We start from the raw sequence: 22,627 nt of genomic DNA, 5'->3' as shown, positions 1-22,627 counted from the left end.
CAATTAGACCACTGATTGGATAAAAAAAGAGAAAATACTACTTAAAAATGATAGGGAAAAAAAAGATGAAAGTGTGCAAAATTATATTTCCTTGAGTCTAACCAAGTAAAACAAGCTGCTAACTCCAAAAATTGGAAATAAACAAAAGTAAAGCTAGGCACCATTTAACCAATGTTATACAATAATGACAAAATGAAGAAAAACAAAAACAAAAAACAAACCTAGAAATTACCTCAACAGTGTCTCTTTGTCAAACAGTAGTTCAAATATTAGCTTAAATTTATGGGTTTCAAAAATGCACAACATTTTATTTAAAATGCAAAGATGTGTAGCAGATAAGGACAATTATCAGGATGACATTATAAATTCATTTGCAAAAACATGATAAAAAAAGAAATAAGATTATAGGAGCACTATTTGCCCCTCTCCCCCCAAAAAAGTTGAGATTAAAAAAAAATTTCAATGAAGATCCAGATAAGGCACATCATCCTATGAAAGTTCATAGACAAAACTCAAAGAACAAGAAAAATGGAAATGCAATAAAACTAACAGCATTTTTTTAAATACCTTACATTCACTAGTGAAAAAGGAAGAATCAATCACATTAGACTTCATCACCTCTATATAAAAAGTGCTATATGAAAAAGTAGAAATCAAAGTTAAGATGATCAAATTGAGAATACCTTGGAACAGACCAAGTACATCTGAAAAGGATAAATCTGTATCTCAAAGATTCTTGCAGCATTTATTGAATGCGTAATACATGTCAAGCACTGCACAACTAACTAGGTATAGTAGGTGCTTTGTCTATGTTTCCAATGACAAAAACTCTGATAAATAGCCTTTGCCCACAAGGAGCTCACGTTCTATCCTGAAGAGGGAAGATTCCAAAGGAATATTTTTATATCTCAGATAGGTTTTGTTTGTTTGTTTTTTATGAGCAGGAAAGAGGGGATTGAGCAGAACCGAGATCATATAAACCTAATGTGTAAGATAACATCTCTCCTAAGCTGTTAAATTCTACCTATTTATAAACATATAAAAACTACTATAAATTTTACAAAAGAGTTACAATTGATTTTCTTTGGTCACTCCTATTTTCCTTCTTTCTGCTTCTAAAAAATTTATTGCTTTCTGCATTACAGACATGTTTTTATACCTTCACTTTATAACACTTCATATAAAGCTTTTATAAATGTAATTTTGTAAGTCTTGTTTTTATCATGACATAGAAGTATACTAATAAGAATATAAAAGGCAGCTAGGTGGCACAGTGGATAGAGCACCAGCCCTGAATTCAGGAGGACCTGAGTTCAAATTTGGTCTCAGACACTTAACACTTACTAGCTGTGTGACCCTGGGCAAGTCACTTAACCCCAGCCTCGGGGGGGGGGGGGGGGGGGAGGGAGAGAATATAGTTGGTTTTTCATATCTTATGTACAAGCTCAACAGACCACACATGTATATTCATACAACTAAGATATGAATGAATATACTCATTCTGCCGAAACTCTTTTGATATTTAAAATAACACTTAGCTTGCTTGGCACAGCAAAAATGTTTCCCTCCCTGATGGCTCTTCTCAAATAAGCTATCTCTCACATAATATTATATGACATGTAAATGTGGAGAAAACATTCAAATTGATAACTTTATGTTTAGCAGACTTTTATAAAGTCACCTATATTATATACAAAGTAATGGTGGTGATAGAAAGATAAAAAGCCAGCAGTCCCTGCCCTTGGTGAGTTTATAGCCAACAGAAAGAGGAAAAAGCACATAAACTGGTATTCAACTTTAAGATAATTTCCTCTGGAGGGCTAAAAATCAAACAAATCTGAAAGACTTCCTATGGAAGCTGTTCAAATTAATTTCTAATTCCATATATTCCTCAACCTCCTCTTGAATATGTTCTCCTCCTTTGGCTTTTAAAACACAACTGTCTTCTTAGTTCTATTCCTAACTTTTTGATCTTTCCTCTACTGCCTCTGTTCTTATGCACTAAATATGGTATTCAGTTTTCCTTTGATTTCAATGGCTTTCTTGGCTTCAAAGATTATCTCTAAATAGACTATTCCCAAAATCGATAGCTCTAATCTCTCATATGAACTCCTATCCCATTATAATCTGCAGTCAGTGAGACAAAGTCACCTGAATAGGTTAATAAAACCTAATGCAATGAATATGAATAAGATATTTCTCTCAATCCTCCCTTATTTTTGCTAAAACAACTGTATACCGAGGTGTGCAACTTTGGAGTTATCTCTGACTCTTTCATTCCTTAAACCCCCTATATGGAATCAGTAATCAAATTTCACCAATCCTAGTATCACATCTCTTACTGACAGCTCACATCTATTTATTGAATCTTTATCTTAATTCAGGATCTCATTATAAAGAAATTATGATACAAGATTGAAATGACAAATGTAAAAAAATTGAGTAAAGGCTGAATTATCACTCATTGGATAGAAGTGATTCTTGAAGAGGTACAGGTTCCTTCTAAAGTCCCTTCTATCTGTGAGATTCACAAAAAGGCAAGAGAGAAAAGTAGGTGGGGTGTGAGAAGAATGATGATAGGGGGAAAGGAGAAAAAAGCCTTAATAAAACACTCAAAAACATACAAAAGTAATTTTAGAAGGGACCATAAACAAGCAAGGAGGTTTTGTTACTATTATGGTTAATATATACTTTTTTTAAAAACTATACATATATTTCACATATAATCCTCTTTCTGTTCTTTATATATTGAAATGTTCATATTTCTTCATTATTTAGTATGTAATAAAAAAAGAATTTTAAAGGTTTATCCAATCTATAAAAAATAATTACATGCGCATACACAAGCACTTGCATCTAAAACAAATTCAACTGGAGGAGACAAAGGAAAAATCAAAGATCAATGTAGATCACATATGGAAAATTATCCATTACTTTCAATGACCCAAAACTAGTCATTGATATAGAAAGCCAATCTCTTCAATACTAATATTCTCTTGGTAATGATATATATTATCATAATCCCATAAAAATTAGAATTATGGGTAATGTAAAAATAAATGAAAACTGAAATAGTGACTGTAAAAAGACAGCAGCATTCTAATGTTATCAATAGCATATATACTAGCACTTGTCAAAGATATGTAAGGTGAGAAAATAAGAGAACTAATATAATGGATATTTGCTTTCTGGAGGAAAATCTGCTCAATGTGTCAAAGGCCTATGATTTCTATTAGTAAATAGAGCTTTTAAACTAAAGAAATTATAGCTCCATTAAAGTAAGTTTCATATACTCACAGGCTAGAAAGGGGGTAAACAATCAGTAATAATTGTAAAAACCTAATTTCTTTTCCCCCTTGCAAAAATTGTCACTTACCAGATAAAAAGTTGAGTGGCAGCCTTCTTGGTACTAATCCCCTAGGATACTTAGTCCAGGCTTCCTCGTAAATTTTTAGACGTTCTAACATATTGACTAAAGACCCAAAAAAAAAAAAAAAAAAAAAAAACTTTCACATATAAAAATTATATAATACATTTACATAATATTCCCAGTGAAAAAATAACTGTTTCCAAAATATATTAAACTAAATCATTGTTTAATTAAATGTTTTTCAACATTTCTCAGCTATGTGATAATCACTATTGGAAATTTGTACACAGTATGAAAGGATTGCTGCAATGCTAGATAGTGTTGTTCAGTAATTAATAAAAGATACTTTTAGCAAGTCAGCTCTCACTTCACAGAGAACAGTAAAGAGTATTTAAACTTTACCTGGCTTGAGTGACTTTTCCAAGCCTTTGTAGTATGCCCAATTTTCAGGATTTCTCTCTTGTAAACCTCTATATACATCAGTAGCTTCTTCTAAGCGGCACAGTTGTAATAGAAGTTCCCCTGAAAGTCAAATTAATTCAATGTATGAAGAAGCAACTTCCCTTACAGTTAAACTTTCCCTTAAAAAGTCATTTAAAACTAGTTAACAAGTCATTTGCAGTACCTTAGTAGTTGATGACAATTTTATGGTTTATGATTTCATAGTTGTAATGTTTTTCAACTCCCTTCAAAACAAATCAGATGCTTTTCATGAGGCCAAATTATTTTTAAAATAAGTTTGTAAAAATTGTTTATGTCCCTGAGTAAGTGACCTTCACTGTGCCTATGCAGAGCTAGGAAGTTATGTCACTTTCTGCTCAAGGTCCTAAAAAAGCAATTACTTATCATGAAATAAAAAATTAATTCTAAACTCTCAAAATCAAGGCTTTTAATTAAATGGTACCTTAGATGTCCAATAAATCTTTTCTTTCCCCTTTCTGATTGGTTCCCACCCTCATTATTTGATTTTATTTTTCCCCACTTACATGTAAAAAAAATTTTTTAACATTAGTTTTTAAAACTTTAAATTCCAGATTCTTTTTCTTTTTCCTTCCCCATCCATTGAGAATGCAAGCAATTCAATATAGGTTACAAATGTTTAGTCAGGTAAAAATATTTCCATAAATCAGTTGTAAAAGAACAAAAAACACCTCCTCAAGAAAAATAAGTAAAAACAAGTAGGCTTCAATCTGCATTCAGATACCATCAGTTCTTACTGTACAGATAGCATTTTTTCATATGTCCTTCAGAATTGTCTTGGATCATTCCATTACTGAGAATACTTATGTCATTTGTGGCTGATCATTTTACAATATTACTGTTAGTTTGTACATGATACATTTCACTTTGCATCAACTCATGATTTCTAAAAATTATCTACTCAAAAAATCATTCTAACAATGGGATTCTACATTCAAACTTTATTCAATGTATTTCTGATCATATTTTTCCTTTTTTTTCTCCTCTCACCTTAGCATGATTTTCCATCTACTTTCTACCAATGCACATTCAATATTTTTTTTAAACTCTGTCCCCAAATTCACCTTCAGTAAGGAGTCTCCTTGATCTATCAAATCTCATACACCTTAGTCAGCATTTTTTTTTACATTACTAAATCTCAATGGATAAAACAAGTAATTAGCTAAATTATATCTGCCTGTCCACTAAATTTTTGGTTCCTGTAGTAGTTTAATGACACAAATGGACTATTATTAAACTAGAAGAAATTTATTATAGATAAGAAACTAAAACATAGAAAGATTAAATGACTTAACTAAAGTCACACAGATCAACGTTTAACTCAACTTTCTTTGCCTGAGTGAGTTTTGTGCTACTTGGGATGATACCACTCTCTTCATATCTTTTTTAAACTAGACAAATATTAAAGTACCTGCCATAAATAAAGCCTATGTATTTCTATTTCTACAGTACTAAGTAACATTTTAAGCTGCCTTTGGAAAGCTAAGGCATTTCATTAAAGGCCTGGTATTAAAAAATGGAGACTACTGATATCTGTATTTTACGGATGAGTATAATTGAGCCAGAAAGAGGTGAAGTGACTTGTCCAGGACCAGACAGTAAATGTTTGATGTCAAATCTGAAGTCAGGTTATATAATTTGAGGTCCAACGTTCTATCCATTAACCTAACTAGCTACAAAAGTATTCAGCCTAAGGATGAGGCAATCTCTGTTTGAATCCCTGCTGTTTCTTACTACTATCTAACATTAGAGAAAATAATTTGCCTCCTATGGATCTTTTTTCTCTATTGTAAAAAGGGAAACTTAGACTAGAATAGGTAATACTTTTTTTCTTATACCTCAGAACTAAATTTGTCTCTCTGCAAATTCTACCAGATATTCCTATCTAATTCTATACTTTAGACCCCCCAAAAAACAAGACAATAGTTCTTCAAATGCTTTGAATAAACAAGATTATGTGATAATCAGCTATAATAAACTTGGTTCTTTTCAGCAATGAAATGATTCAGGCCAATTTCAATTAGACTTGTGATGGAAAGAGACATCTGCAGCCAGAGAAAAGACTATGGAGACCGAATGAGGATCACAACATAGTATCTTCACCTTTTGTTGTGTTGTTGTTTGCTTGCTTGTTTTTTTTTTTTTCCTTCCCATTTTTTTCCCCTTTCTGATCAGATTTTCCTTGTACAGCATGATAAATGTACAATTATGTTTAAAAGAATTGCACATGTTTAACCTACACTGGATAACTTGCCTTCTATGGAAGGGGGAAAGGGGGAAAGGAGGGAGAAAAATATGCAACACAAGATTATGTTAAATGTTGAAAACTATTTTTGCACTTTGAAAAATAAAAAGCTTTTATAAAAAGGAAAAAAATGAGGGGCAGCTAAGTGGCGCAGTGGATAGAGGACCAGCCCTGAAGTCAGGAGGACCTGAGTTAAAATTTGGCCTTAGACACTTAACACTGCCTAGCTATGTGACCCTGGGCAAGTCACTTAACCCCAATTGCTGCAGGAAAAAATAAATAAAAAGGAAAAATTTTAAAGTGTGTGTGTGTGTGTGTGTGTGTGTGTGTGTGTGTGTGTGTGTGTGTGTGTGTGTAAGAGAGACAGACAGAAGACAGAAGGATAGACATAGAGAGAAGCAGAGACAGAGATAGGCTATTTTCTCCACTTCAGATTCACTGTGGTTACACATCAATCCAGAATATATGTACTAGGAAACATATCTTCTGAAAATAATCAATCTTTTATATTATCACTTCCTCTTTTTTTTTTTAAATCACATGCTACATGCATTTATATTTTACAAAAATGTTAATTACCAGAAAATATTAATTTTCCATACACTTAAGGACTGCAGACAATGAACTATCTCCTTCACTCCTCATCTTTTCCACCCCCCTCCTTCTATATCCTGAAAAGCCCATCTACAGAGACAAGAAAGATTAAGTCCCCATGACTATTACTAAAGGCTTCTCCATAGATATTAACAAAGTTGCCAATTTGTATTAATTGTTGCAAGTTTCTTTGATTAAAAAAAAAAACTTATTCAGTAACAATTTTACCAAAGTTGTAAATATGTATGAGTGTGAGCATGTATCTCTTTCAAAAAAAATTTTTTTTAAATGATGGCTGCCACAACTTAATACAATATTCCAGAGGTGAATGAATATGGAGCACAAGGGGACTCTAGTCTCCCTGATCTTGGACATTAGATGTCTGATTGTAGCCAAATATTGCATTAGATTTAGTAATACAACAGCTGCCACATCATGCTGTTGATTTATAATGAAGTTGGAGGCCACTAAAACCCCGAGATCTTTTTATTTTCATATGAATAGCTTTCTATCTAAGAAGCTAATTTTGTTAACCCTCGTGTAAGACCTTACATTTATCCTCATGTTGTTATGCTCAACCACTCTGCATATTCTGTCATGTCTATTCTACAAATGGATTCACATATTTCTTGCCCTATGGTCCAAGGATCTTTGGCCAACAAGTTGAAAAACATTGAAGTGGGTAATCAGTAAGGCTTTCTCATTATCCCTGACACCTAAAATCTTCTACATGAGGGAAGGGGAAAGGGAGGGGAATTTTTAAACAAAGATAGAATCTTTGGAAACTTATGCTTGTAAGTAGGGGAGAATAGGTATTATCACAGGATTCTTGTATGAGCTAGACAGCACTTAGTATTTATAAAATCCAACACTGTTTTTATGAGGTTAAGAGAAGCAAAATGATTTGCCTTCATCCACCTTTAACCACTAGCCCTTTAATTAAATTCTACTGGCACATTTTCCCAAACACCCTACCCTCCTCACTTTGTAATACTTGAGGTGTGATTTTCTGATTCTAGCTTATAAACTGTTTACATTTAGAGTAAGGAAGAATGGAGATGTAGCTCCCTTGTAATTTTCTTCATTGTGGCTTGTAAAGAATCAAATATTTATAAAATAAAACTAAAACAATATATTCATATTACACTTTTTACTTGAGGTACTTCAGCAATAATTAATACCTTAGATTGATAATGGTCATTTCAGGAATCTAGTTAGTGAATAATTAATAATTACCAATGATTATTTTGGTAGCTCACTATTTCTATAATATTTTCATTTTAGTACTACTTTGCAAACTTTACTTCATATAACCCTAATATGCCTGTGGGGTAGGCTGGGATGATATTAGCCTTAATTTTACAGTCTAGCTACGTGGTACTCAGAGAAATTACATAACTCACTGAAAGTTCCTGAGGTAAAAGTCAAATGTCCCATTTCCCACCCAATGCTTTTCCCCCACAAGTCTGTCATGGTCTTAACCAATCTTTATAGGGGAAGCACTGACTCAGACAGGGAAACTGTGTGTTCTATCTCTGGCCTTCCTGGAGAGTGCTTTGATTGTCTACTTAGGCTCCCTTGATTAATATCAACTATAAAAAAAGCAAGCCCCCATAGTGCCTCCTATTGAAACACTAACTTGTTATATGACAAAACCTGCTAAGAAAATTGGAAAGTATTGGCCGAAATTCTGTTTAGATCAATATTGCACCCCATGTACTTAATCTCCAGATTGACCTAGATATAAACATGATCAAGATATAAAAGTTCACAATCTAAATAAATCAAATAAACAAGAAGATTATCTTTCATATCTAAGGATGAGGAAAAGTTCATTGACAAGAGGATGAAATAGACAATTACTCTGATTATATAAAACTGAAAAAACAATTGCATAAAGTCCAATCTAAGTAATATAAGAGGAGGAAACATTAATTTAGGGGAAAATCTTGGCACCAAGTTTCTCTGATAAGTCTCATTTCTAAGATATGTAATAAAGAACTCTTTAAAATTCATAATAATAATTTTTAAACTAAGTCCTTTTCACTACTTAATAAATCATAGTGACACCGTTACAAAATATTTTGTCCAAAAAAAAAAAAAAAAAAGGATCATCTATTGATATATGTATCAAAATACATTAGGAATAGTTTTTTTCTCTGTATATCGTATTATATTTTGACTCTCCCTGGTTTAGGACTATGTTTTTGTCATAGAAATTAACTGCTCTTTCACTGTTGGATAGAATTCAGTTGCAAATCTATCTGCTCCTGAGAGCTGATGGACTTAAGATGCAGAATAAGACACACACTGTCAGACATAGGAAATGTGGGGATTTGTTTTTCATAAGTATGCATATGTATTAAAAGAGTTTTATTCTTCCTTCTTTTTTTTCCCCTTCCCAATAAGAAAACAGTGAGAAGAAAGAAGAAATGAAAGGAAAAAAGAAAAAAGAAGCGTATCATTGAAGTATCATTTCTAAATTATGCAAAGAAAACAGAAGGCCAAAATAGCAAAAGAGCTTTGAAAACTAGAAATTGAACTTGTTAAAGCTACTGTAACTTATAAAGCTGTATGACAGATTTATAGTTTCACATGATCATCCTTTTTATTTAATATTATCTATCAAATACCTGTCTTACTTGGTGTTTACATTCAGAATAAATTTTTTTAGTCATTTACAAAATTTTCATAGTACTTTTGAGAATGCAGTGGATTGAAAAACTTAAGTAATTTTACTCTATCTTTATACTTTCAAAATCTAAAACATTAATTTTCCTGTTAAAAAAACCAACTAAATAAATTATATATAATTATCATCAGCCATCAATTAACTGTTTTTAACCCCCTTCTCACCATAACTAAATATTAAAGGAAATGACATTTTGAAGAGATTACCTTTGGTTTCTTCGACAGCAAGCTTATCACATATCTGCTTTTCATAAGTGCCAAGGTGTTCCAAGGCTTCTCTATAGAGCCCTGCTTCCCGCAAGACTTGATTTTGATACAAAAGGAGCTCACTATATTCATAATCCACTTTATCAGGAGATGTCTGAATAAATGGAACAATATTAACATTTTATCATAGTTGGGTGTTGTTGTTTTTTTTATCAAAAAATACAAAGAAAAATAAAAGGATAGCACTTTAGATCAATAGATTTTCTTTTTATATTTCAAGAATTTATAATTTCATTGGTAAGAACTCCCCCTACCAAAACGGATGACAAGTCCTCAAAAATTCTTATACTATAGTTTCTAAGAGTTGTTGTGACCAAAAGCTATTCACCTCTCAGCCAAATCAGCATTTTGATCTTCTCCAAATTTATCTAGACTGGGATTCGAACATCAGATGCCAATCCCGGGTGTATATCAAAGCTTTTTAAACTTGGTATAAAGAGGGGGAATTTATACATTGCTAACTTGGCCTTCAATCATTCAGGGTCACTTTCATGCCACAATGAGGCACCCAGACAGAACTACTTTATGGAATGAATTCATAAAAGTGATAAAATCCATGCAGTACTTAAGGTAATAAAATTTTAGACACAATAACAAAATTTCAACATCAGGCTTATAAAATTTTATCCCCAATTATTACCTGCTGTGTTTTCCTAAATTCTTCTAAAATTTTTGCTGCCATTTCATAATCTTCTAATAAATGATATGCAATAGCATAGCCAATCCATGAGGCTCTTTGTGCAGGTCGAAGCTGAAGTAACTGATACCTCGTTTCCTGAAAAAGTTTTACCAATATATCTCCAGTTGTTATTCTGATAGCTTAAGAGTACTATATTATATAATACATTGTTAAGTTCACAGAAAATACACTGGGGTTTTATAAACAAAGAACAAGCAATAATGAGTATCCAGTAAAAGACAAACCATGATTTGGTGGATGTATTAAATAATTACATAAAACAATCAACTTGCATAGGTTTGTTTTCATTAAAAATTTTTTTGAATGTACTCACAGTAAAATAAAAAAAAAAAATTCAAAATACAAAAATATAGTTTCACATAAAATAGATCAACATCCAATCTTGATTCCTAGACTAACCCTTCTCAATAAAAAGTAAAATGATCGAGGGTAGTGTCAATAGAAACACATGCAAGAAACTGCAGTTTCCAAAGAACCTTCTAGAGGTTTGTGGCAAATGGATATTTTATTTGAACAATGAAGAACTAAAGCTAAGGTAAATCCGAAGGGTTTCAATGTAAATTACAGGTTTCAACGTAAAAGCAAGTCTACCAAAAATATTTGAGAATAGCAATTTCATCAAAAGAAATATGAAAATTTTAGTTGTTAGGACCTAAATCATAGAGATTACCTTGCTAATGAAAAAGAATTCTAAAACTACAAAAAGTGTAGGAAATAAATGCAATATCTATATACTGTCAACAAACTGATGACAGCACTGTCAATTTGATATTTTGAGACTATACACAGTCAATTTTATGTAACTGATCAGGCACAACCTTCTGAAGTAACCCACAGTTGCCTTTAACATCAAATAATATTACAGTTAGATAAAGATGATCAAGATAAAAAAAAGAATTCAAATATCTCTTTCACAGAAAATAAATAACAATGAATTACAATGGGTGCAATGGGTGCAGCATTATTCTGTCCTTAAAAATACTCTCTACACTTACTTTTCTGTATACTTACCCTATAACCCTCAAGGTCCCTCATCTGAATCTGTAATAAAGAGAGGTCCCTTAAGATCTGAAGATTGTCTTTATCCCACTTTAGTGCATTTCTGTAACACTTGATAGCTTCATCATACTTCTTGTCTGACCTTTGCAGAAGACCATAAACATGCCAACCTAAAGGAATTAGTTAAGGCCACTACAGAACTTAAAAGTGAAGAGAGGACATTCTTAAAACTATACTTTGTAAGAAGCTATATAAACTACAGTAAATCATCTATATGAGCTCTCAAATAATATAGCTAACATTTACCTAATGTTTAAAAATTTGCATTACATACTCACAACTAGCCTGTTAAGTAAATAATCTATAGTCAATATTAATTTTCCCTCTTTTACAAATGAGTAAACTAAAATTTAAATAAGTTTTTTAAAATAAGTTTTAAAAGTAAAGTTTTAAATTACTTTCTCATAGTCACACAGGTAAATATATCTGAGGAAGGATTGAAATCTAGATATTATCTTACTTAAAGTAAGTCTTATTTCCATTATATTATACTATATAAAGCTATTAGTCAAATAGTTGTGTTTACAATGACAAGAGTGATCCTAATATAGCTATGATAATGCAATTAGCTACATCAGTAACAAAGTTATGCTTTTTGTGTATCCCATGGCATAAAACACAAAAGTAGAAATAATAAAAATGTAATATTTTTACTTCTTTTCTCACTCCTTTATAGGAATTTTGAATTTTTCTCTATGATCTGCTGATCATAATAAATATAATAATTTAACAATCAATACACAATGGCATCGTTGATTTAGTGTGGGAAGAACTTCCATATTTACTATATGGGATGCCAAAATAGCATACACCTATAAATTTTTACAGAGTAGAAATGAAGATAGAGGAGCTAATATTACTACATGATTGAAAATGTGGGATTTTTTGTTTTTTTTATCAAAACCCATCTCAAAAAGGATACACACATGGCTTTTCAAATCGTTTCTTAAGCCTCTACGAACCAGTTCATATGCCTCTTCTTTTTTTCCCAAGCAGTTCAATGTTAGTCCCTTCATGGCCAGAGTTTCTAAAGAAGATTGAATGAAGATGAAAAAAAGAAAAAAAAAAAAAAAAAATGATGTCAACATAGCCAAAAGACAACTGTGAAAGCATTTAGGGACTGATATGCAATGAAACAAAGGAGGGGAAGATTCTAAAATTGCAGGGGGAAGGAACAGGACTCAAACCATGTTAATAACTAACACACACACGCATACGCACACGCACACGCACACACCAAAAGAAAAGAAAAAGGAAAAGAAAAGTGACCAAGAAAACATTTAACAATTACCAAACCACACATCTACTCTCCCATCTACAGAAGCTCTTTATTGTGTCAGCTATATATAAATCAAATCGAGTGTCCCCTAATGAAGCTATTAGTAGGGAACAATCAAGCTTTTATACAAGTGATATTCAACAATAGATCCATAATCATATCATTACTACTTTACAACTGGCTGAAAAATGTATATCCTACTGAGCTTATAGTTTGTTGATTTTTTGGGGGAAAAAAAACCCAAGAACATTTGATTTGGTAAAGAAAAGAATGATTTTTAAAACGCTCACCCCAACCATTCAATATTCTTTGAAATACATGACAGAAATAACTCTGATTAAAAATCTCCTGATCACAAACAGCAGGAGAAGGGGAAAAAAATTAGTAATAAAAAGTTGCATGATTGCCATAGTGGGAGAGAAGATTATTGCAGAGTTCAAACTGAATAGTTTTTTGTGTGGATGGTGAGATCCTCCAGGTGCTATTGTTCACAGATTACAAATGTGTTTGTTGCATGAAAATCTTGAAACAAACACTTCTAAGCCTCCTGGAAAAGAAATCTAAAACAACTAAAAAAAAGTTTTGCTTGACTATCCACACTTATAAGATTAAGTGGATAAAGAATGTCTACTGCCCAGATTATGACATAATTTGATTGGAAATCTATAGTTTGTCCATCAATATGTATAAGTGAGATAGACAATATTCATGAATTGTGAGTTGGGTCTGAAACTGAATAGAAGAGTGAAATGGCTTAACTTAGAAAAATTATATGCCTTCTTTAATGACTTCAAATTTCCCATGGAAACAAATACCCATCTGAAATACTGATATACCACTGCTGATATGCAGCATCCAGACATGGAATACAACATTCTCCAGAGAATTAGAAATTAATGCTAAATAGATGATGGCAGATATGTAGGATGGTTTTGTGCAGACAGCAACATATAACCAACAAAGAACTTAAAATAAGAATAAAACTGAAATATACCATCAAGGAAATCTACAATAGGAAGAGAAGACAGGCTGTCAAGGGCAAGCAATGAAAAGAGGTTATCTAGAATGATCCACTGGTACCTTGATGACTGAAGAAAGCTAGGAATGTTTTCACTTCCTGTGATGAACTTACAGAAAGACATGCACAAGAAGAATACAAGGTAATTAGGCATGAAGGGGTTGTGATCTGCATTCCTGGAGGAACTCACAGATCTACTTGAGCATGAGAGACTTGAATAGTCTCTTATTCTTAGTGCAGTTTTAAGCTTTAGAGCTTAAGACTTCTGGGACATCCTCTGTATAAAGTATAAATGACAAAGCTAAAATTTAAGAAGGAGTTTAGGAAACATGGGGAAAATATCAGGTACATGCAGAACTGAAATCTAAATACAGAGGAAAGTAATCAATGTGATTTTAGTTATATAGAAATAGAATGAGATTGGCACATGCTAATAGAATCAATGATACAGAGGTGGCCCTCTGGTCCATTTACTCTAATGCTCTAATTTTACAGATGAGAAAACTGAATCTCAGAGTGGTAAACTGTAGCTGTATCTAGTAAACTACATAACTGTATTATCTTTACATAATATATATTTCTTGCTGGGGGGGGGGTTAGAGATTCTACATCAATGGCCTGGAAACCAGTAACTTAGTAAACTATAAATTAATATCCTCTATATTGTATTGAATTTTTTGGGGGGTGTCATACATGTTCCAATTACGTTTTAACCTACTTTGAAGCAGTAGGTAGTTGTACCTGCAAGTCTTACATTTCTAGTCTACAGAGTCAATAAGTTTTAATTATCATGTGGTAATATTATCTACTGAGAAAAGATCATGTAATCTCACAGAATTATTATGATTGAGGTTCATATTGCAAAACCATTGTATACATAAAACATCTTTACATAATGAAGCCCCATGGCATGTCAGTCTTAACTTCTGAAATGTATCCAGGATCAACCTATCTTTAACACATAATTTTGCTCCAAAGCCAGTGTTATAGTGATATTCTAATAAAGTGTGGTACAGAGATCCCTGGGGTCCACAAGATTAAAGCTAATTTCATAATAATACTAAGATATTTTAATTTCTAATGAAGTAAATATCATTAGATACAACCCACATAAAAGTTCTGGGATTGAAAGGGAGATGCTCAATAATTTAAAAGAGTAAAGAGATTCTAAGACCAAAAAGTTTGAGAACTTTTATCTAATGTATAAATTTACATATAAAATTGTCTTTAAATGTGTAGGTGTACCAACTCATAGCTAAATCTTACTTGAATTCCAACTCAATACAAGTATTTATTGAAAGTGTTAAGTATAAGTACTGTTTAGGTACTAGGGATACAAGAAGTCATTTGGTCTCTGATAGATGGAGAACCTATCCCATCTAGAAGTGGCCCATTCCACTTCCTTCTAGATAGTTCCAATCATTAGCATACCAAACCTATTCATTTCACCTTCTGGAGAAAAAAGAACAAATCTAATATCTCCTCCACAAGACATTCAAATATTTAAACACACTTATCAGGACTCCCCAGTTTCATCAAAGGATCATTTCATAATGGACCTTTTAAGATCCAGGATTGCCTCCTATGGTGCTTTTCAATTTACCAATGCCCTTCTTAATTGTGGCATCCGAAACAGAAAACAATATGACAGAAGAGTCTGGATATGGGCAAAGAATAAATGTTCATATTCTTATTCTTAGAAGCTATGCTTCCCTTAATGTAGGTCTGAGTCTGTCATTAGTTTTTGGCTGCTAGACCATTTTTCTGACTCAATGAGATTGCAGTCTATTCAAAATCCTAAATTATTTTCAGCTCTCCTATTCCCACTTCATAATGTGAAATTAATTTTCTAAGACCAACTACAAAACTTTAGAATTTCATTTTTGTAGATTCTGTCCAATAGTTAAGTCCACCAATACATTCATATATGAATCTATGCATTACATTAGTAATGTGTGTTGAAAACAAAATTTAAAATGATAAGGAAATAAAGAAATTTTAACTTTATTTTATTTAACACAAGTCCTTTTTGCTTACACTAAAATTTTTAGTGAGAACAATGTGATTTTGCTTTATTAATGTAGAAAATTATGATTTAAAATCATGTTATACAACAATTATAATGTGTTGTTTTAAATTCTTTTAATGATTTTCAAAAATTAGGGACAGGGGGAACTTCACAAAGATCTCATCTATAAACAAAGGTTTTTGTTTGAAGCTCAGAAAGTAAATTTTTATCTTCATCTTAAAAATTTCTTTAAAGTATGCAGATATTAAGAGTTTTGAGAAATACATTATTTTTGGTAGCAAAAGTTTTATTTTCAAATGTCATGTGGCTTCAAACCATTATTAGTTAATATCTCAAGACACTGTACATTTAAGTTAAGTTTCATTGTTCATGCATTGTTCAACCTGCCATCTGGGGAGGGGGGAAAGGAGGGGAAAAATTGGAGCAAAGGGTTTGGCAATTGTCAATCTTGTAAAAATTGCCCATGCATATATCTGGTAAATAAAAACTATTAAAGTTTCATTGTTAATGGTAATAGGGGGAAAAGGGAAAAAAAAAAAAAAAAAGAAGACTGTGGGACTACAAGCACATTGATACACAGCTGGTGGAACTATGAATTAGTCCAGACATTCTAGAAAGCAATTTGGAATGATGACCAAAAACGTAACTAAGATGTGCATATAAAAATGTGCACATCTTTTGAGTCAGCAATACCATTAATATTCTTGTACTCCAAAAAAGAACAAAGAAGAAAAAAATATATATGCATAAAAACATTTATACCTATTCTTTTATTATAACCAAGAACTGGAAACTAAGGGAATGCCCATCAATTGAAGGACGGTTAAAGAAATGAGAAAATGAATGTGATAGAATATTAGAATTGATGAAAGAGACTACTTCAGAGAAAGCTGAGAAGAACTGTATAAAATGATGAGAAGTAAATTGAGCAGTAAGAGGGGAGCATTTTATATCAAAACAATCTTGTAAAGAAAATGACTTTGACAGACACAAGTTTGATGTACTATGATTCCAAAAGAACAATGAGGAAACATGATACCAAATTCTAAAAGAGAATAATGGATCCAAGGCACAAAATAAGACATACATTTTTCAGACACTATCAATGTTGGGGATCTGTTTTGCTGGACCACACATGTTAAAAAAAGGATTTGTTTTCTTCTTTGCCCAATTTCCTTCCTTGCCCCCTTCCTTTTAAAATATGAAGTGAAAAGAAAAGGGAATAGGCAAGAGGGTCCCCCCCCAAAAAATAGGGAAGAGGGGAATTGTTATATATGACTAATAGGAACGGATGCAGAGTGAAATAAGCAGATTCAAGAAAACAATATACACAGTAAACTATAGCAATCTAAAGAACAAATCATAAAATCAAATGTAAATTTAATGAAACATAAAGTGGAACTCAAATGAAGGGATATGAGAAAATACCCCCAACCCGACCTTTCAAAGAGGTCTACAGATGTTATATATTGCACATTTTCAGACTTTTTCAAGTATTACTCAATTGTGCTCTTTTCTTTTCCCTCTCCAAAAAAAAAAATCCTATTTGTCATATGGGAATGACTTCCTAGAAGATGCAAAAGGAGGAATAAATGGGATATTATAGTAATGTCAGAATCGAAAACGTCAATTAAAAAGTTTTGTTTTGTTTTTTAAAGGGCAGAAAATCATAGACAAGCTAAGCAGTTTTACAAATTTTATGTTTCTCATATTTTAAAAAACCTTAATATGATTTGCAATTTCATGTATAAATTTTTTTCTCTTTTACTAAGCATATAGAAATGCTTATTATAGTTCATGTCTAAAAGTTCAGAAAAAGAAATATACACATAAAATTCCTCCTCCCCACTTTTTCCTATTCTTTTTCTTCCTCATAAGGTCTACTTAGATAGTCAGATAACCATGTTTTCATTTTAAAGTCTCAGCTAGGTAAAAGTCTCCTCTTTTCCAGTGCCTAAATTTGGGGCATACACCTTCAGAATTTTAGGGTTAAGAGTTTTATCACTGGCTCCTTTCTTGGGTTCTGTCTCCTATGTTTATATATCTACTATCACCTAAACAATTTCGTCCCTAACATTTTTCATTTAAAGATCTTCTGTTTAATTTCAAAGATACTAAGCAACTTCATCCTTCCCAACCTTTGTTAGATGTACTCTATCTTTGGTCAGGAATTTAACATCCCTTATATTAAGCCATAGTCTAAAATCCCAATTTCAGACACTACCTTTTTAACCAAATCACTTCTAAGATCAACCTTTCTCTTCAGGATCCTTTGCCTTCAATTGGTAATAGTAAGGAAAATACAACATTTGCCTCTGTAATTTATGATGGGGCAGCCTCTCCCCACCAAAAAGAAAGGAAAAGGGGTGGGGGGGAAATGTGGCATATGATTTATGTGAACTAATGCTGGAGAAAATAAGCAAACTCAAAAAACCCAAAATACATATTAAAACAATATAAAGAATAACACACTCCAAAAAAATCAAAAGTTAATACAATGAAATTATAAAGGTCAAGACCTCATAGTTTTTGATAACACTTTAGGTTTTTTTCTGGCATGATTCCTCATAAATCATTATTTTACACATATAGGGAAGTTCTCTTTTGTGGGATACATGACTAGGGAATACAATGAACTTCTCAACTGTAGTTGTCAGATCACCAAATAGCTGCCTCAATAAACAAGGAATCACCCACTTTTTTTGTGGCTCAAATTGTTGAATATTTATATTCTGTGGCCTGTTGCACAAGTGAATAAAAATACTATAGTATTTAATTGCCTCAAGGTATAAGGTCATTCTTTACAGATTTAGGAACAACAAATAGGATGATATTTATGATATTATGACATATGATCAGTAGGGTGAACGTCGTCTTATTCCCACATAATTTTGATCTCTTCTACTATTATCCACTTGTCTTCCTCCTCAGGCCATTACTGTACATTCCCTTCACCTAATAATACTTTTACTCTATATGCTCTTAACAAGGATCAAGTCTGTCTCCCATCTCAGATCCTTCTTTTTTTGCAATTAAGCTTAGATTATATTACTATTAGGAAAATATCTCTGTCCCCAATATCCTAGAATGTAGAGAATTATGAAATATTTTCACCTTTTCCTGCAGAGAGGAGATTAGCCTATACTTACTTAGAACACAGATAAAGAGCCTCCATGCTAGTGGAGATTTTCAAGCTTGTTTATTGTCTTTTTTAAGACTTGTGAGCCATAATACCTTAAAAATATATATATATATATACATACATACACACATATATATATAAAATAACCTGATAATTCCACTCAGCTACTTTTTCCTGGCCTCTAAAACTCATAGCTATATCCCAGCAGTGTAAGTATGGAAGCAAAAGCAGAAAAATAATGGCAACAGCAATATAAACAGAAAAGCACAAAAAAGGGAAATTGAATGCTTTCTAATATGCCCAATTCTGGTCTTAGAAAAGAGCTAAGAAAATATATTTCCCTCAACTTGTTGTAGAGTCAGGGAAATATGGGTAATAGATACTACATGTGCTATCAACTACAACTGAAAAAGCAAATGGTTTTACCAAACAATTATTTTCCCCTTTTTAAAACCATCTTTCTTATAAGGAATGGTTCTCTGGATCTGGGAAAGGGATAGATCATAACAATATAAAAGCAAAAAGTATTAATAACAGTAACACTAACTCCACACGCAACAAATTAATTTCTCTTCTGATGTGAAATTATTAAATATCTTCCATTTTAAATCCAACCAACAGGGGAAAAAAATTTTATATAAGCAAAATTTCAAACCAAACCCAGAATATTTTACTGAGAACAATACTCTTAACCAAAGTACATTAAACCAAGTAAGTCCCAAAATGAAAAGAAGCATTTTATGAAACAAAATCTAAAAGGCATAAAATAATTTGTATGTTCTGATGGTTTCACATGGTAAAAATAAAAATAAAGAAGTAAGGAAGTAATAACTGAAAAGATCATTCTTACAAGGGTGAAGAATTTGGGGACTAATACCAAGAACAGTCCATCAGATAAAATTAAAAACAAAAGTAGTATAAAAAAGCAACAAGATTATTTTACCAAATAAATTAGCTATCAAAAGAAAATTCTGGCTTTCCAATCTTTGGCAGAAAATAATACTGGTCCAAATTATAAGTTTCACAACAACACTATTAATAAATTATAACCAAGGCCCACCTTAAATTGCAGGATGGTGACTGTTTCCTCTGACTGTCCCTAGCCAATGGGAAGGTAGACTGACGAAGTCACACAATGGCAGCAAAGAAGGCAGAGAATTACTAAATAAGGCAATATTCCTGAGTCAGATTTTCATAAATCTATATTACTGGATGGATAAAACAAATTCATTCCCTAATTCTGCCAATGCTAAGTTAAGCATGTTCCTGAATAGTAATAAATACTTATTATCTAAAAGTATATTACATTAAATAAGTTTTAAACTGCAACATAAAACAGCTATTATCCAGAATTTGAAAAAAATATTTAAACTCACCTCCATGTTCTGCAAATTTGGGATTTGAGAGGATTTGTTTACAAAACTTCAATCCATTTCTGTATTGTTTGTGTTCATAGCATCTCTGTTGATAAAAAAAAATATATATATATAATATATATTAGAAAAGAATTTAGCAATAATTGCAAAATACTCTTTTCGGTACATTAAGAGGTCACAGACAATAGAGAGCCTTTCTTGTAGCCAGGAAAAAAAGAATTCAAGTCCTGCCTCTGCCACATCTTAACTATGTGATTGTGGGTGACTCACTTATATCAGTGCCCCCAGGAATTTTCTAACTAAAAAGGTCTGACAAATGGCAGATCTTCATTATTAGAAGAGGTTTCTACAACACGAGTATCTTATATAATCACGTCAAATGCCCAATGCCACTACCTGTTCAATAAATGAATAAATAAAACTGATGACTATAATTTTATAGAAATACTGAAAATCATGGGCTGCATGCTTGAATTAAAAACAATTAAGAACTTTAGTAAAGGAGGATCTAAAACAGACTCATAAATCATCGGCTTTTGTGTACATTACCAATAAAACCCAGGAGGAAGAACTAGAAGCAGCAGTTAAATGCAAATAACTACAAAAATGTATAAAATATATGGAAGTCCATTTACCAAATACACAATGCAAGATTTAAAGGAAAATTACAAGATACTTTTTAAAATACAGACTTAAATAGATATTAATTGCTCATACTTGTGTCATGACAATATAAAAAATAAGACTACACCCAAATTAATTTATATATTCAGTGTCATGCCAAACCACCAAATGGCTACTTTATAGAAATAGGAAAAAACTAACAATTCATTTGACAGTTAAAAAAATTTCAAGAATCTCAAGAGAAATCAGGAAGAAAAGAAAAGAAAAGAAAAGAAAACAAAACAAAACAAAACAAAAAAAAAAAAAAAAAAAAAAAAAAAAACAAGAGTGAGGAACCAAAAAAAGGTCTAGCAGTACCAGAAAAAAAAATCAAACCATATTACTAAGTAGTCATTATCAAAACTACTCGGTAACTGATTGAGAAGGAGAAAAAATTTACCAGTGGAACAGAGTGATAAAAGATACACAGAAACAAAGTAATGAAGTATTTCAATAAACCTAAGGACCTTAATTACTATGTTAAGGATTTACTACTTAAAAACTGCTGGGAAAACTGGAATGCTGTCATAACACTGTACCACGACAAATTTCAAATAGATATATACCTTTCATATAAAAGGTCTTATCATAAATTAGAGGAGCAAAGGAAGAGAGAGATGCCTTCTACAAGATAAACAGCAAATAGTTCTTGACTAAAGAAAGGATAAAGATGACCAAAGGGAAAAAAATAGATAATTTTGAATACATAAAATTTAAGTTTTTACATTAGAAAAATCCATTCAGTTTGAATTAGAAAGCAAACAATTATTCAAGAGGAAAAATAAATCTTTGCAGAAAATTCTTCTGATAAATATATGATACCTAAAATTTCTAAAGAACTGATTCAAATATATAAAAGAACAAGAGTCATTCTCTATAAATGCCAAAATGTAAACAAGTAATTCTCAAAATCCTCTAAGGCTCCACTTCATATTTATCATATTGAAAAAGACAACAAAATAGGAAAATGGTAATTGTTAGAAATGTGCCCAGAAGAAACTTACATTTTTGAAAAAGGAAATATAGAGTTAAGTAAAGGCCAAGTAATTTTGGAAATGTGACTGAAGGACATCAGGAACTAGGGTTTGAGGGGGTTGTATCTTCAAACTAAAAAGATCTGGCTGTAATAATGTTACTATAACTCAGATGTACAAAAATATTTATTGCAGCACCTTATTGTTGTAACAAAGAACTAAGTAATGCTGAACATATTATCATATTTGAATGTAATGGAATTTTGCAACAAAAAATGAGAAAAGGCGATGGATTCAGAGAATCAAGGAAAGACTTATATGAAGTGATAGAAAAAGAAATTAGTAGAACCACAATTTATACAATGACTACATAGTTGTTAGGAAAAACAATTTTGAACCATTCAAGAACTTTGATCAACATCATAACCAAAGACAACAAAATCACACTTCTCACCTCTTGATTGAGATGATTGGGCTAGAATTGCAGAATGAGACATTTTCAGAGAGCAAATGTATTAATTTATTTTATTTATTATAAAGGGGAGAGTGGGAAGCAAAGGAAGGAAAGAGGAAGGGAGAGGAGACCATTAATGAAACATTTTAAAATGCAGAGATGAAAGAAGGAAAGAGCCAGGGAAGAAACAAACAAGGATTTTTAGAACTAATATGTTAAATTTGTTATTCCCACTAAAAAATTCAGTTATTTGTAATAAAGATTATAGTTTTGTACATAATTCCAT

At 31.8% G+C, this 22,627-nt stretch overlaps 2 protein-coding genes across 5 annotated transcripts in view; one reads left to right on the top strand and one right to left on the bottom strand.

The window, feature by feature from the left end:
* Positions 1-9,262, top strand: part of LOC141545529 (malate synthase-like) — a 102,268-nt gene extending 93,006 nt beyond the window's left edge. The window contains exon 15 of the mRNA XM_074272623.1: positions 9,099-9,262. Coding sequence (XP_074128724.1) covers positions 9,099-9,108 — 10 coding nt within the window. The 3' untranslated portion in view covers positions 9,109-9,262. The remainder of the gene's footprint in view (positions 1-9,098) is intronic.
* The window catches only part of NAA15 (N-alpha-acetyltransferase 15, NatA auxiliary subunit), an 84,452-nt gene that overhangs the window by 31,091 nt on the left and 30,734 nt on the right, over positions 1-22,627 (bottom strand). For 2 of the 4 annotated variants that reach the window (XM_074272612.1, XM_074272613.1), the window contains exons 2-8: positions 20,251-20,335; positions 12,329-12,433; positions 11,359-11,516; positions 10,288-10,422; positions 9,588-9,741; positions 3,773-3,892; positions 3,377-3,472 (exon numbers count right to left, since the gene is read on the bottom strand). In XM_074272612.1, coding sequence (XP_074128713.1) covers positions 3,377-3,472; positions 3,773-3,892; positions 9,588-9,741; positions 10,288-10,422; positions 11,359-11,516; positions 12,329-12,433; positions 20,251-20,335 — 853 coding nt within the window. Of the gene's footprint in view, positions 1-3,376; positions 3,473-3,772; positions 3,893-9,587; positions 9,742-10,287; positions 10,423-11,358; positions 11,517-12,328; positions 12,434-19,934; positions 20,036-20,250; positions 20,336-22,627 lie in introns of those variants that run through there. The other 2 variants (XM_074272614.1, XM_074272615.1) reach the window with 2 other exon arrangements.

The sequence above is a fragment of the Sminthopsis crassicaudata genome, chromosome 6, assembly GCF_048593235.1.
Source record: "Sminthopsis crassicaudata isolate SCR6 chromosome 6, ASM4859323v1, whole genome shotgun sequence".
NCBI lineage: Eukaryota > Metazoa > Chordata > Mammalia > Dasyuromorphia > Dasyuridae > Sminthopsis > Sminthopsis crassicaudata.
Note: the sequence above shows the minus strand (reverse complement) of the source record. Positions and strands in the feature narration are given on the sequence as shown.